Here is a 17,708-nt window from a genome sequence, read left to right as displayed (position 1 = left end):
GAAGAGGCAAAGTTTGGGTGGCATCCTGTGAGAGGATTATGATGGCATAAATTGGATATGTTTAGTGTTTTGATAAGTGCAGAAATTATAATTCTATTCTAGCCAACTCACCACCAAAATTCACTTGTAAGCAGTGCAACTCTTTCTCAAACACATCCTCTTCTATGGGAAAATAGCTGGATACATCACTGGTCACCCCCCTACCCTCCCATATTTAGTGTTACATATAAAATTTAAGGTATGACCAAAGGTTTGACATAAAATTATGACTGTTAATCACTGTCCAGTTTGTTGGCACACTCTGCATACTGCTTACTGTATTTGGGGCCTCCATATTTTGTATTTCATATTTGGAGTCAGCATGTTCTTGAGAAATTACAGTGACCTTTAGGAACACTAGGTCAGGTTCCCAGGAGAAAAGGAGAAAAGACCCAAAGCATGTGGATAATCTAGGTAATAATACAATCAAGGCTAAATGGGTGTACTAGTTGCTCCTTCCTTCCCCTTAGTCCTCTGCATTTCCTTTTGCACCAAGAGACAAAGTAGGTCTCATTGCACTGAAATAGTAAACCAGTTTTCTCTGCTTACACCCCTGCTGTGCTTCCTGCCAACTTCCCTGACCATTCCCCCTGGGGTTGTCTTGACCAATCAGTGTTTTTGTCACCCTGAAGTTAAAACCATCAACCAGCCCAGAATCCCATTGTCGATTCCTGGGACAGAACACCAAGCCTCTGTTACCTCACAAGATAGCCCATCCCCAGAGGCTAGTTTTCAGATATAAATACTGGTATGAAAAACCTCTGTGCACACAGTACACATACAGTTGTTCCAGGCTACATTCCATGTATGTTCTGTGTCACTTTCAGACCTCAATCTGAGCAACTCCCACTTTCTGTCATCAACTCTTCAGACAGGTAAATACTGCCCTCTTTAAACCCCTCAAATGACACCCCTCATGGACATATTCACTTTAGAATCAAAACATGTGGAGGGTGCATGCCTTGTTTTCAAGCACAAACATGCTTCCAGGGAAGAAGATAACAATTTTTTTACACTGGTGCTTCAGCAGAATTTAGTGGTGCAACAGAACATTGGGTGGTGCCACTGTGGGTATACAATGCAGCTTTCCCATGTAGCCAGTGGAGGAGGATCTAAGAGACATACATACACACACACAAAGAAAGTTGTTCACTCCTGATTAAATTTAACGATAACTTACCACTGCAAACATTTCCATCAATATCGTCACACTGTCGATCATCACACTCACAGATTTTGCCATATATTTTGGACTCTCCTGGAGGAAAACAAGTGCACTGGCCACATTCACATTTTCCTGTAAGAAGAATTACTCATTAAATGCAGGCAGTCATCGAGGTCAAACTATTATTAATAGTCAATGGGTCCAACTAGTAAAACAAAATAAAACAGAACATCAGCATGTAATATGAATGCAATTATTTGTTTTAATGGAGAAATTCTAGAGAGTTTGCTATATTAGGGCATGAAGTTCCTTCTTGTCTCAGGAACACAGAACATGTCCTCATACTAGGTTATAGTATTTATCCACCACATCCAGCTCTGTCCCTGCACATGGGCAATGGCTCTCCTAGCTTTCAGGCAGAAGAATAATTCACTTGCAAAGAAGCTATGCCCCTGCTGTGCTAGTGATGCTATAACCGGGCTGGCGAATTGAGGTAGATGTCTTAGGGAATAGATGATAGGAGACAGCAGCAAGGTATTACAGGAGAGAGCCGTTGTGATGAGGACAAAGGAATGGGTCTTCCCTTGGCGATGGGATCCTCAGAGTCCAATACAAAAGTGGGCAGACCTCAAGACCCAGAGCCTTGGGAAAAGATGGCAGATGAGAAAGTGCTGGGTGGGTGTTCTGGAAGGGCAGAGCTAGGGGTAGAGCTGGAATGAGAGTGACTAAAAGAGAGGCAGTTGCAGGATGGAGGACTGGTAGACAAAAGGTGGAGCAGCCAGACGCATGGATGGAAAGGGAGGAAGGACCATGCCCAAGCCAGGAGGGTTGGAAGGCTGCAATGCTGAGATGCAGGCGAAGTGCCCAAACAGGAAACTGGGACTCAGAGGTACTCAAAGTCCCTAAAGAAAAGGGCTTTTTAAGAGAACGACTCCAAGCAGTAGATGGGAAGTCCAAACAACCTGCCTCCCTTATCCAGCGAGAGGCTGGGACCCCTCCCAACCATGCTGGGATATTCAAGGCAGGTGCTGGCCAGCTGGTGGATAGCCTGGGGCCTGGGAGAAGGCCGAGTGGGAAAGTCTGAAGAAAAGTGATAAAAGTAGGAATGGCCCTTGATAGAGATATAAGTACTTTCAATTACAGGACTGGAGAGTTTGTGAGGTAACAATTCTTCCGGAAGGTGAGCTGTTTGTTTGGTTGAAATAGTTAATAAAAAGTTTGTGTTTGAGCAGCATTACTGGGTGTGTCTTGCCTTTGGCTAGAGAAGGGAAAGGTGGGAAGAGAACGGAAGGCTCCTGCACAGGGTGTGGCCTGTGGCCCAGTGACAGCCATAATCCAAACAGCTGTACCCCATTATCCACCAGTAATAGACTGCATGAGAAGTTGCTGTCACATTGCAACAATGAGAGCAGCGGTGGTGACAGGAGAGCTGTAGTGGTGTTCCACATGTGGCACTCATCCATCTACTTATCTATCTACTTATCTATCTGTTACTCAGATGCTTAGAGCAGCTTATACACTCTACGTCAATGCTATGCTAACGTGTGGAATGACATATTAAACAGGTTAACCAAGAAGTCCACTTCACTGAAACACTTAGGCATTTATTATTTATCTGAATAAGTAAGTGAACATGATGTTCTCCCAAATGTCTATATCATCTAATGCAATGGTTCTCAAACAGTGATGCAGGACCCCTGGGATTGCTCAAGGGGATCCCGATCCCTTGATCCCTCCTTCTCTTCCTCCTCTTCCCAAACTTTTTCTGTCTTGGAAAGGATGAGAAAGACAAGGAGGGCATGTGGGGCCTCTGCCTGAGGGAAGAGGTACAGGAAAAGGAAGAAGAGAGCTATTTCCTTATGAGATGTTAAAATATGAAAACAGTTGCCCCTCCTTTTTGCGGACTTCAGATCCATGGCCCTCACATACTAATGAGGAGCAAATGGAGGGGGTTAAATGGGACGCGCACCCATGGTGCACGCCTGCAGCCACTCGCCAGCACACTCCCCCATTCAAGTTTCCATTTTCATGGGGGTGGTAGTGGTTCTGGAACAGATCCCCTGTGAAAACGGAGGACTGACTGTAGATGTGAAAGTTTGAACAAAAATACACACATTGAACAAACAAACTATTATGTCAAGTGCCAAGGGGGCCACAACATCCAAATGTAGATGTAAAGGGGATCACAAGAGTAAAAACTGATCTAATGCATTATTAACCTCTTCTTGTTTTTTATGTATGCATGGTTTCTTTGCCACCTTCAATAACATTTTTAATTATATAAGATATATATATTGACACATAGAGGGGGAGAAAGAGATTGTTGGCAAAGTAAGGTTTTGGACTACATTGCCACAATCACCCAACTATCATGGCCACTCTAGAACTTGTATTCCAAACAAGAAAGGAGGGAGGGGTGGTTTCCAAGCACTGCTGTCAATTTACTGTAACTGTTTGTTCCCCCACAAAGTGAACCTGAAATCCATATTATTTAGCAGTGTTTTCAGATATTGCATTTGCCACACCCCAGGTCCATGTCTAGCAATCACAACAGTTGACATTATCCACACAGTACTTTGACTAAGTAAAGTACACTCTATTATATCCTATTCACTATTTTTTTTTAAATGTAATTCCTCTCCCCTGACCATGAGCAGCCAATATGTTTGACAGACAGACAGGAACCACATTTCAGATCACTACATAAAAGAGATTGGCCTACTGGGCAAAAGAAACCTAACAACAACAAAGCAAGACAGCAGATTTCCAGCCCCCAGAGTGAGATAATTTCAGCAGCTGTACTATTTTATCAAATGTGTCTGCTGGGGAAATAATAGCAGACCCACTCGTGTTGGCTGCATCTTCTTGTTTCACATTGTGATAGCCACACGTTCAGTGCAAACTTGATCATTTGAGTAATCAGAGGTTCACGTAAAGCTGAAAAGGGATCAACACTTCACCAACGCATTCTTCCCTTTGATGGAGTAATAGCTTTGCCATAGCAACCCTGTTACAGAGCGGAAGCAAACACCAGAAACATCCTTTAAGAGCAGAAGGCTTATAGAAACAATGAAATATTCAGGATGATGATAATCTATACCTTTAACAAGCAACAGCAATGCAGACTACAGATGGACAAGCTCCACATGGCTCAATTTGAAATCAGATCAGCATTCTTGATTTTTTTTTTTTTTAAAGAGACGAATATCTTAAAAAGAAGAAAATTTGAAAGAGCAAATCTCCATGAAAATTGTTCATACCAACCAACTGGAAATGCCGTGCAGGCTGTTTACAAATATAAAAATGAAAATAGTAAGTGAAATCACCAGTTGTTCAGTAAAGACAAATGATCCTATCAAAACTGTGTTAGGGTTTATCCACACTACAGAATTAAAGCAGTTTGACACCACTTGAACTGCCATGACCATATCGTACAGGAATCCATGGATTTGTAGTTTGGTGAGGTACTCAGCCTGCTCTGTCTGAGAGCTCTGGTGCCTTGCCATATTACAAATCCCAGGATTCTGTAGGATAGAGTAATGACAGCTAAGGCAGGGTCAAACTGTTTTATTTCTACAGTGTGGATGTACACTTAAAATGTAATAATACTAAAATGTTAAAATATTCCAATGTTATAAGTCAGCAGTAAATCAGTAAAAATAAAAATCAACGACTTAATGTTTGCTTGAAGAGGATGGCATTAACATGATGTCTGAATGCTACCCATGAGGATGCCAAGTGGATATCACTTGGGAGGGTATTTCATAAATATTCCACATTACTGTGTAGGCATATCTGTGGTAGCCTGTGTTACACCACTGTGAGCAACAATCCCCAGAAATAATTTCATGCATGGGAACAGGCCCTTCCTACAGGAAGACTGGTCTTGGAGCTTTAAAAAATCAGTACCGACATATGAGTTTTAGATAATGTTGTGTTAATTTTATTTATGTCAACTAATACTCATGTCAATTTGATGGCTATTAATTAGCAATATTGATGCAGGAACAGATGTATGGAAGAATAACTTTAAAATGACTGAGTATCTAAGGATGACGGTTGGAATAAGTGAGTAATGAGTAAATGAGGAGTGTGAGATGTGGAATAGTTCTAGTGGAGAGAAAGGTGAGATTAAGGTACAAAGAAAGCTGGAATAATGGGGACAACTAAGAGTTTATAAAAAATGTCTGAGAAGGTAATTTGTAAGAAGGTGTTGGATTATAGTATTTGGAGGGGGGAAAGAAAATGGGGGTATGGATATGAGTTAGATAGATTGTCAGTATGTCTATGTAAATAGGTATATGTGTTGGAGTATACTAACTGTGTAATGTTGGTATTGTTAAACATGTGTGTCTTTATTATTTTTTTAAGTCTTAAGATTTTTTGTATGTGCATGAATGTTTAATAAAATACTGTATATATTTAAAAAAAACATAAACACTTTGAATTCAGCTCAGAAACAGACTGGGAACAGACATGAACCTTTATTTTACTTCCATTGGCAGAAAACAGTTTTCAGCATTAACCACAGCAGAAAGACTCTTGGAAAAGCCCTCTATTCACCAGCCCATAAGGAAGGTGCCTTTGCATGCATGAAGTCTCCTTTCGTATTTTGAGCCACATAAGATAGTTCAGGGAATGGAGTTATTATGTTCTGAATTAGTGAAATCTACAAGAAATTTTGCAATATGGGTGGAATGCACTATGTTCTGGTCAGCCAACCATGAGCTCCTCCCACATGATTTTCCATTCGTCTCCCGCATCAGTCATCCTGCATTCCCTGACCACTGAGTGCTCTTGATGCTCACTGAGATCTTCTTTAGAATAACTTTCCTCCTGGAGTTTGTTCCCCAAGGATTTTTTTTTTGGGGGGGGGGTACTTCTGCAAATCTTGGGGATTGCTTGACATCAGCCTGTTGATATTTTTGTATTAACAGATGGGTGAGTGGCTAAAGCCACTTTAGCAACATAACCAGTGTCACTCACATCCTGCACATTTGAAACACAGAGAATCATATAGCCTCACTGTCTGAGATGGGCAAATTCTAATGTCTATTTATTGAAGTAAATTTAAACTCTAGAGACATTTCTTGTTACTAATTACAAGGAAAGCAAATCAATGGCACTTCTGGCTCTTGCTATGAAAATGTTCTTTTTCCAGAGATTCCAACCATGGATACATTAAAGGCTGGTCAAGCACTTTATCCACAGACTTTGCCAACTGCAGCTTGTAGGGAAGCCTATTGAGAGAACTCCCACTTTGCAAGAGGGAGTGGCCATGGGACAGACAAACTTCCCAAAGGAACAGAAACTGTGGAAGGACATATAAGACACACTGGGCTTTCCAAAGATAGCAAGGAGAACCAGGAAGCAAATTAGAACATTGATCCACACATCCTTAAAAGAAAAAAGAAAAAGAAAAAGAAGAGGAAATCACGAAATGTCTCCTATGTAAACCCAGATGAAAGGATAAGGATTTTGGAGCCATGTTATAAAGACCTGCCACAAGAATGAATTTTTTGGCAGCAATTAAAGTGCAAAAATGTTTCATAATTTCCCTAACCTTTTCATTGCCTTTTGCAGATAAACTAGACGGGACTTGACTATCTTGACGTTTCGTCAGCATCTGTGGCTGGCATCTTCAGAGAATGTTTGCCTGGAAAGGACTTGGGTATATATCATGTGACCTGGAAAGGCAGGAGTGAATTTGCATGTATATTGTTTTTGTTGCTAATGGCAGGCCTCAGGGTCTACAAAAGAGGATTGATGTCTGCTTGATAGTGCTCATTGTCTGCTGGGAGAGTTCTCATTTGAAACAAAAACAATATACATGCAAATTCACTCCTACCTTTCCAGGTCACACATTATATATACCCAAGTCCTTTCCAGGCAAACATTCTCTGAAGATGCCAGCCACAGATGCTGGCGAAACTTCAGGAAGAAACTGTTCTGGAACATGGCCACATAGCCCAAAAAAATCCACAAAAAACTATGGATGCCGGCCATGAAAGCTTTCGACTTTCCAAAACACACTATCTTCTTGGTTCTGCCCATGGACTGCAGAACAGCTGTTGAGAAGCCCCCACACTGCTGATTTTCCTTCCTGGTCCCAACTTGTGGAATAAGAAGGGTGTTTGTAAGGAATGTGTCAGCAGAAACATCTCCCTAGTAAAATTCAGATCTCCCTTTTTTAAATAAATAAATAAATAAATAAATAAATAAATAAATAAATAGTATCATGATCTTGCTGTTGGATGGCAATGTTAGTCACATATCCTATAATCCCGCACACAGTTACCTGGGGTAAAATTCAAAGATATAGTCATGTTAGTCTGTAGAATCAGTATGTAGTGAGATCTTGTAGCACCTTTGGAACTAACTGAAACAAAGAGGTTGACAGTTCATGTTGTCAACTTCTTTATTTCAGTTAGTTTCAAAGGTGTTACAAGATCTCTCTACATGCAGTTACTTGGGGGTGAGTTTCACTGAAAACAAAGCAAACTACTTCTAAATCACTCTGCATGGGCTACACTGTTTGAGTTCAGTTGTATGGTCTCTGCATCATCATCCCAGAGGTGCTCCGAAACTACAGACTCCGTTCAGGAGTAGTCCTTAGAGAAGGAGGTCCACTATCAGGCTGATGTCATTGGTGCCAACCTTTGGCTACCACTGTCCTTGCCCCTCTGCCATCAGTGCTCCAGTGGTGACAGGGAGGCAAAGCAAGGGGCCATGTCAGGGATTGATACAGGGAGGCCTTGGATCTGCAGGGTCCAAAGACACCTTTGTTCTTCTGGTACTCCCTGCAAAGAGAACAACACTACACTAGTGGTTTAGTGAAAGAAGGGAGGACTATAGAGATATCTTTGACATTCCCAATGACCTTGCATCTCCCATAAGCAGTCCCAATCTACCCCAAGGTGGGTGGGTAATATTTTAATTCCAGGGCAGGACTTTAAAATGAAAAACCCATCAAGTAAACTGGAATTTCCTCTTTGCCTCCTGCTTTAAGATGAGATCTCACCTTGGATCTAAAACAGGTTTGGGGGAACTTGGAAAAATTACCTTCCACACTTCCTAGGCTGTATGTCAAGAATCTAACTTTTAAAAAAGATTTTAAATGACTTTTATTAACATAAAAAACCCTACACCTCTTAGGCAAAGTTGTTATTATATCTGCACAAAGATGTTTGACATGCTTAAAGACTAAGCAACATATAGCAAAGGACTGTGGCGTTTTGGCCCATTTCTTCTATGCACCACATGAGCCTATTATATTGCTATTCACCATTGCCTTTTTTAAAGAAAGAAAGAAAGGAAAGCTGCTGAAAATGTCTCATGCTATAGGAACAACACTGAATATAACCCATATGAACACTGCTGAGCTCATTAATTACATGCATTTGAACCAATTTCCAGATGCCTGTAGAGGATAATGGAAGCTTCTTTGTAAACAGTTAGTTTTTATTTAAATACAGTGTGCTTGAACTACAGTTTATAATTTATACCCATTTCTGCTCCGTTTTGCTGCCTGCAAAACGCCAACGTGAAAGTGAATAATAAGAAGTGTTCCTACAAAAACGCCATCATTTCCTTTTCATTTTGATAACGCACAAATTCTCACAACCCTTCCCATTTGGAATTCATACACTGCCAGCTGCAACAAGGAAAGCAGAATTTTGGTTTTACATAGAGCACTTGGGGTCAAATTGCAACATTGGTCTATACTACAGATCCAACCCTGTTTCCACAGTAACAGAGTGCTTTGCCATTTTGATGGTATCCTTGCATCACCATAAATTTGGAGACTGGGAACTAAGACAAAGTAACATTGCATTGGAGAGTACTGTCTTCGTACTGGGCCTTCAGTAAGTTTTGATAGTCACATATCTTACTCCCATCACAGAACTTGAAGTTAATATTTTAGAATACTTAATAGAACATTCCCCGACCTGGTGCCCTCCAAGTGTGCACCTACTTCACTACTATCCCTATGGTAGAATGCAGCTGGAAGATTGGGCCAGTTGAATAGTTACCTGTCTTTTAACTGAATAAGGAGCCCACAAATTGTTCTTTCAAACTGTGAGCCATTTTGAGTCCCAATTTTGGAGGAAAATCAGGATGATAACAACAATAACAACAACATCTGGACCCTGTATGCACGAGTGAAATAAAATGGCCTTTTCCCATTCTCTGGGCAAAGAAACAAGACAACGATGCATGGCCCAAACTTTGGTTCTGGTGTGAACAGACTAGATGATATCTGGTCCATTCAGCACCACAAGTGAAGTATACTCCCCTTAAAATGTATTTCAAAATCTTACTTTTTACATTGTATCTTCTCAGAAGATCTGGAGCCCTCCATTCTGTCACTGAGCCACCTAGCATGTCTGCCCCTGGGCACCTCATTCTGACCTCAGAGCAAAGTGATCCATGGTGGCAGCGGATGCACCCGCTGGCTCAGTGGGGCATGTGTGTTATCAGCCACCTGGTGTCAGAACGGAGGGCCTTTGTAACAGGGGAGGGTTAGGGCAGCTCCAGGACCAGGACACTCTGGGCTCTCTGGCCAGTGCAGACAGGACCTTAATTTAAATGCATTTGTATACCAAAAAAAAAAAAAATGATACACATGTCTTTAGGAAGTATGAGATAGCCTTCATTTATTAAGAGTTATCATCCATCATAAGAATAAAATAATAATAAAATAATATCTTTATTACTGACTATTATAATAGAAAAGTAGTAGTTGGGTTTTTTTAAGTGCTCTTAACTATTTGTTAAGAATTAGTTGGTTAATTTAATAGTTAAACCAATTTAACACTACCTGAAAATTTGCAACCCCAAAGTGTGGTAGTTAAGAAGGCAAATGGCAATCAAGAGCACCCCATTTACACTCATGCTCCTGTCCCAGAAATAGAGAAACCTGGTCCTCTGTGCATTTTGGATTTTGGACTTCAACTTCCATCAGTCTCACTCAGCTTCATCAGCTCCCCAACAAGGAATGGTTGGAGCTGCAGTCTAATAAATACAGAAAACCAAAGATTCCCTATCAACTGAGGCTAAGGTAAAACCATATTATCATACTGATCTCATCCCTTTCATTTCAAATCTGTTCCTAATAACACTGACTTATTTTGCATGGTTGCTGTAACAATTGCAACAAGCAGAGCTACTGGGAATGATGGATGAATTACTAGAGCCTGATAGGAAGGGGCCCTGGCACTCACAAATCTTGCATATGATTTCATCTTTCTTGGTAGTATTATTTTTTCAAAATAAATTAATAAATAAAAGTTTAACAGCCCCCTTTGTAAAATCAATGAATTTCAAAGTTTGCCCCCATTGTAAAATCAATGAATTTGTTTAAAAAAGAAAACATAGTATTAAAAGTAATCTGTTAAATGACTGGACAACTATACATTATTTTAACATTTCCCCTATAATACAAAATTGTGTATTACAAAATACTGAAGATTAGTAGCCATTCTGCCCTTGCTGCAAGAAAGAGTAAGAGTAGGGTCCAAGTGTGGGTAAGGAAACCACAAAGTGAGCAAAGGATAAGAGTGGGAAGAAGGGAACGAAAGAGGTATGTGTACAACTGGTTTCAGAAAAAGTAACAGGTAAGAAGAGGCCAGCTTCTGGGTGCTGATCATAGTGAAGTTGGGCAGGTGACTTAGCAAGGATGCCAGTTGTAGGGATATTATTATTATTATTATTATTATTATTATTATTATTATTATCATTTGTATCCCACCTCTCCTGTATTGGATTGAGGTGGGTAACAGCAAACAAGAACAATAAAATAAAACATGAATATCAATAGATAAAAGCATATAATCCTTTGCTAATTTCATTCTTAATAAGGCATACATAGGCCTGTTACAGACTGCCAAAATAAAGCTGCTTCGATTCTCTTTGGAGGTATGCTATTTAAATGATGCATGGGTCCTAAGAGTCCGGAGGTCGCGCCAAAGCCACACTCCATTCCTAAGCACAGGAGTGCAGCTTTGGTGCAGCTTCCGGATTCTTAGCATGCATGCATCATTTAAACAGCATACCTCCAAAGAGACCCGAAGAAGCTTTATTTTGGCAGTCTGTAACAGGCCATAGTTTTAGCAATTCTTTCCTACTCTAGAAGACTGCAAGAACGTTTTTGAAAACTGTTCACTTTTTAAAAAGTATTCTGAGATTGGGACTTATTCTGCACAAAATTCATGTGTGGCTTATATTTTTTGCAACAAAAAGAGCCTTTTTCTGCACAGAAAATACTGTATATCCCCTACAAAGAAAGCACTGTTTCCTGGGGGGTGGGGGGATTAATTTTGCACATGGTAAGGTCCAAGAATTTTTCTTGTCAGGATTTCTCAACATGCAAAAAACAAAGCAAAACAAAAATACTATTTTTGATTTTTTAAATTATTATTTCCATCTCTAAGTGGTTGTGTTTAACAGTGATTGTATGTTCCTCCACTCTCCACAAAGACTCAAGAACATTGAGGAAATCAGAGAATTTTCAGGGGCCCAAATAGTTGGGGCCTGAACCTATTCTTAGGAGCCCTGAAAACAAGATAAGATTATAATAAAGCTTTGGACACTTGACAGCATTTCATAATTGCTATGAAACAGAATCAACATCATGTCTATTTATTCTTGGTGTACAAGCAAGGCACTTTTTCAATTTTTTGTTTTGCTTCAAATGTAATTAATCCAAACTGGATCTTCAAATTGGGACTTGCAGAGAGGAAAGAGCATGAAATTAGATCTCTTCTGTCATGCAAATCAATCTTCTGCCTGTGAGATTTTTGTGTATATTCAAGAGGAGGTCAAATAAAAAGCTAAAGACTTTTAAGTATACTAGACTCAAAAATCTGAATAGCAAACTTTCTATAGCATATGTACAGTGGGCCCTTGGTATCCCTTGGGGTTTTATTCCAGGACACACACACACAAACAATTATGGCCTCAAAACTACCCCAACATTTCCCCATTGCCATTACTCCACAACAATGCTAGGCATCTGTTTGCTTGTTCACTCTACTGTGCCACTTGCTGCTGCCACAGGTTACCATCTCTGAGGCTGAAAATAAGTTGCCCAGATTCAATCACATTACTGGACACCTAATTCTGACCACTGCATGGCAGCAGTGGCAGTGGGCAGCACAGCAGGATGTGTTATAAACAGCCACTCCATGTCATTCTGGAAGTTTCTGGATCTTCTAGGAAGATCTGGAGCAAAAGATAATTTTCCTTAAACCATTTTAAGTAGAATACACAACAGGTTTGGTGTTGAACTGTCTGTACATCATCCAGAAAGTGTGCACCAGAACTAGGGATTGGGCCCTGAGTCATCCTGACTGATTGCTGACAGGGTGCAAGGAGGTTGTGTTATTTGGCCCATGCAGACACAGCCCACATTGCAGGAATTTTATACTAATTCCTTTCCATTTGTTCCTAGCAGCTGGAGTTTAACATCAGGAAAAGAAGGTGGCAAACTTCTGACCTATTATATGGAATGGACAGTCTGTCTCGTATTCAAACTCAAATAGCTTTTTAACTGAACCTTATTTCAATTAGATATATGCAAACTTGGCTCCTCTGCAAGGAGAAAGGTACTATATTAAATAAGTAAATAAATAAATAGTTATTCTGATATATAAGTAAATCTTTTTCTTTCTTTTTTTAATTTTTAAAAAACATCATTTCCTAGGTGCAGTGCAGGTTCATCCACAATCCCGAGTGATCTCTGCCTCAGGCTTTTCCCCTAAAGTCACTTGCCTGCCATCTCATCTCATTCCCTGGCCACTCCACAGAGGGTAATCTCTCTGAAGCCTTTACAATCAAGGTAAGTAAGCTGATGATGTAATGGCAGGACTTCCCGTCCACAATAACAGCTAGTCTTCAAATTGGCAGGGAAGCATTCTCCTACAGAGAAAACCTGTAATACATTCTTTCAAGAATGTTTGTCTTTTCATTTTCACCCCAAAGGAAAAAAAAACATTACTTCTTACAATCACTCAGACCTAGGTGTAAGAACTTTGGTAGGGAAAAAGAGAATAACAGCCATAGCAGATTCATTTATATATCACTGCATACCACCTAAGCAGTCTCTAAGCAGTTTACAACTGTAAGCTAACTGCTTCCAACAAGCTGGATACTCATTTTAGCCTTGGCCACGTGCCCCATTTTAATCTCCTCAGTTTGCTCCTCATGAATAAGCTAGGGTCACAGATCTGAAGTCCATGCAAATGGAAAGGCAACTGTATTTCAATGTCTTCATCATCGATTTAAAGTTATGTAAATCATCTGTAGTCATTATTTTTGTCTTCATAATGTTCAACTGTATAAACATGTATTTGCCATTTCTTCCCTGACTTTCTTCAATAATTGTTCCAAGTCTTACCTATTTTTTTTTACTAGTAGTATGGTGTCATCTGCATATCTTAAATTGTTGGTGTTTCCTTCCTCCAATGTTCATACCTTCTTCCTGAGTCTAATCCTGCTTTCCATATGATATGTTAAGCTTACATGTTAGACAGGGTGTTACAATGCAGGCTTGTCTGACCCCCTTGCCAACTGGGAACCATTCCACTTCTCTTTATTCTCCTGGACCTACTGGTGCCCTTTCTCTTCCTACCCAAACTGCCCAATTACTCTTTTCTGAATTTCCCAGTGTTCTTTCTTTTACCTTCTGTTCTTTATCTTCTCTTTTTCTCCCTTTTATCTTTCTCACTCTTCTTTGTCTCATTTCATCCTGATGCTTATTCAACTCACATCCACTCACTTTCCTACTTGATCCTTATGTGAGCCACTTAGTGACTAAATTTAACTGATCCAAAATTAAATAATATATTTTGAAAAGTGCTCTCAGGTGCTCAACCCTTGGGTCTCTTGCGCTGCATGCTAAGTTTCAAGTGTCTAAGTATCATGATCCTGGGGTTATAGTACATGTACACACACACACACACTGTGTGTGTGTGTGTGTGTGTGTGTGTGTGTGTGTACATGTACTATAACCCCAGGATCATGATACTTAGACACTTGAAACTTAACATGCAGCGTAAGAGACCCAAGAGTTGTGCACCTGAGAGCACTTTTTAGTGTGTGTGTGTGTGTGTGTGTGTGAGAGAGAGAGAGAGAGAGAGAGAGATCTTATATTGTGCTTGCATAGTGTAAACTTACAAACACATAATTAAGTGGTGGTTGCACTATATTACCATTCAGTGAAAATCAACATTGTGAAACCAATTGCTGTTTCCCCAGTTTCAGTAAATCAAGTGCTATACTGAGTGCCTATGCACCATTCAAAAATACACAACTGCAAATGCAACAGTCACACTTTACAGCTGTGAAGTGTATAAAGATATTATATAAGGGCTTAAAAAGTACAATTGGCTGGAGGATGCCAGGCACATACATCCTTTTTTAGTTTTGTATTGTCAGTGAGCTATTGTAGACTAAAGCCAACTTCCTCTGATGGATGGAGTGTTATACCTTATATCAGGTGTGGGCAGAGTACACTCTGCAGACTGCATGCAGTCTCTGAACCCTACTTCAATGGCCCCTGAAAAAAAATCAGGTAATTTCTGAGTAGTGCATCCTACTTTAATGGCCCTTGAATTTTTTTTCAGTTAATTTTTGTCCTAAAACCATGCAGACAATTATCCAATCAAGTTAAAACATAAAAAAAAAATACCCCACCCCTTCTCATAAACACTCCAGAACTCCATACTGCCCCAAATACATCTGTTGACCTCTGCAGTTCTTCTCAAAGTGACACATCACTCCCTGTTACCATTTTGAGAAGACTGCAGAGAAGTAACTGGACACAGGGTTGGCTCTAGGTATTTGGCCATCCTATGCCTATGCTGCACGTATTGCATCAGCGGAGTCCCGTCAAGCAGAGTTGTTCAGGGTGGTTAAAGAGCTAACCCAACTGTCTCCCTTCTTGAACCTGTTACTAGAACCATTTGGAGCCTGCTGTGACACTTTCAGTAACTTCTTTGCGGATAAAATCTCTCAGATAAAGGCTGATCTGGAGGACATTATAACAGAAACAGTAAGAGAGGTGCCCAGTGACTCTGTGGACTCTGTTATACTGGATCATTTTGAGTTTGTAAATACTGATGAAGTGGACAAACTCCTTGGAAGTGTAAAGAGGACAATGTGCTCGCTCGATCCTTGCCCATCGTGGTTGACCATTGGGGTGTGTGTGTGTGTGTAATAAAAACTTTATTACGGCTCATAATTAACACATCCCTTAAAGAGGGAATATTTCCATCTGAACTGAAACAAGCAATAGTTAAACCGCTATTTAAAAAACCCTCCTTAGATCCCTTGATAAGAAACAATTACAGACCGGTCTCCCTTTTACCATTCTTGGGCAAAGTGATTGAGAGGGCAGTCGCCCTCCAACACCAAGCTGTTTTGGATGAAACCAATTATCTGGACCCATTTCAAACCAGCTTTTGGACAAGATATGGAGACAGCCATGGTCGCCTTAGTCGAAGTGTGACCTTGTTGGTGCTCTTGGACATCTCAGTGGCTTTCAATACCGTAGACCATGGTATCCTTCTGGAACGCCTGAGAGAGCTAGGTATTGGGGGCACTGTGCTCCAGTGGCTCCATTCCTGCCTCTCAGGCAGATTCCAGATGGTGAAGCTGGGGGACACTTACTCTTCTAAAAGAGAGCTAACATCTGACATTCCTCAAGGTGCCATCCTGTCCCCCATGCTGTTTAACATTTACATGAAACTGCTGGGAGAGATCATCCGGAGACATGAGGCGCGGTGCTATCAATATGCTGATGACCCCCAAATTTACTTCTTTATGTCTCCGAGTGATGCACTGACTAAGAATGGCATCTTTCCTCTGGATGCCTGTCTTAAGTCGGTAATGGGCTGGATGAGGGAAAACAAACTCAAGCTGAATCCAGAGAAAACAGAGGTACTTGTGATAGGTTCCCCAAGTCCAGGGATGGAGATTTGTCAACCAGCCCTGGACAAGGTCACACTTCCCCTAAAGGACGAAGTTCGCACTTTGGGGGTACTTCTGGATCCATCTCTACAGTTATCATCTCAAGTAGATGCGATGGCCAGAAGTGCCTGGTATCAACTTTGGTTGATAAGCCAACTATGTCCCTACCTGGACCGAAAGAACCTTGAAGCAGTGGTACTTGCACTGGTAATCTCATGTCTTGATTTCTGTAATGCGCTTTACATGGGGCTACCTTTGCACCAAGTTCAGAAACTTCAACTGGTGCAAAATGCGGCCACCAGACTGGTCACTGGAACACCTAGATCAGACCACATAACACCTGTACTAAAATCACTTCACTGGCTGCTGATTAGTTTCCAGGCACAATACAGAATGTTAGTTATTACCTTTAAAGCCCTAAATGGCTTGGGCTCGAGTTACTTGAAGGAACGCCTCTCCCTACACAATCCGCTCCGCACTCTCAGAACAACTGGGAAGAATCTATTGAATTACCCAAAGACTAGGCTAAGATCAGCTTCCCATAGGACATTTACTGCTATGGCTCCCGAATTGTGGAATGGCTTGCCGGAGATCTGTCTTATTACTGTACCACCTTAGACGCCTTCAAGAAGTCACTCAAGACGGATCTCTTCCGGCAAGCCTATCCCCCTGATCTGCTATAACAATTATAAGAAGACACTTTATTTTGAGCATGTATTGGAAGTTAGATGTTGATATGGAATTTTGATAGGATTGATTTATTGTTGTGTTTTTATGGACTTCATTTTATATAAATTGTAATTTTAACTGAACTGTAATTTTAAATTTACTGTTGTACCCCCGCCTTGATCCGCAGGGCGAGGCGGGAAATATAAATAAAAGCTATTATTATTATTATTATTATTATTATTATTATTATTATTACTATTAAATCACTCACAAAAATGGTCATTCAACCTCTGTTTCAAGACCTCCAAGGGAAAAAACCCCTCAACTTCCTGCCTAAGCAGTGATATAGGAGACAGGGAGTTTGAGTTTTCCCATTACACTGTCCTCCAAATAATCTTCCTTGGAATACTGCTATTAGCCTTAGGGTGGAAAGTATGGGTACCTACAATATAATCAGTTCCAAATGGAACTGAAGGCTAGTGGTGCAGACAAAGTATTGATATGTGCAGCATGGGAATACTATCTCACCATCTGTAAGACTTACTTGCTTGGAATGTGCTGGAAATATATCCCCCCCACAAATAGGGTTGGGCAACCTGTGTCTCTCCTTTCATTCCTCATTATTGACTAGGCTGGTTTGGGAACTTTAGTCCAACAACATCTGGAGGACCATATATTACCCAAGCCTATCCAAAAGGGCACTAAAGCTCCATATTTAGGGCAAGATGGTGGCTGCTAAATCTTGCAAAAAGAGGTATACATGCTACAGGTAGGGTTGCCATAAGTGAGGACCGCCAAACCGGGACAAATGTAGGAGAAATGTAGGTCAACATTTTCAAATGTAGGACACATTTTTATAAAAATG

The 17,708-nt window shown here is 40.6% G+C and overlaps 1 protein-coding gene across 1 annotated transcript in view; it reads right to left on the bottom strand.

Moving 5' to 3' along the window:
• The window catches only part of ITGBL1 (integrin subunit beta like 1), a 194,528-nt gene that overhangs the window by 14,832 nt on the left and 161,988 nt on the right, over positions 1-17,708 (bottom strand). The window contains exon 8 of the mRNA XM_089507987.1: positions 1,220-1,336. Within this exon, the coding sequence (XP_089364113.1) occupies positions 1,220-1,336 (117 nt within the window). The remainder of the gene's footprint in view (positions 1-1,219; positions 1,337-17,708) is intronic.

The sequence above is a fragment of the Sceloporus occidentalis genome, unplaced genomic scaffold (assembly GCF_023333645.1).
Source record: "Sceloporus occidentalis isolate IW3139 unplaced genomic scaffold, rSceOcc1.0.p SCAF_2, whole genome shotgun sequence".
Lineage (NCBI taxonomy): Eukaryota > Metazoa > Chordata > Lepidosauria > Squamata > Phrynosomatidae > Sceloporus > Sceloporus occidentalis.
The sequence above is the reverse complement of the archived record's forward strand: the minus strand, read 5'-3'. Positions and strand labels throughout refer to the sequence as shown.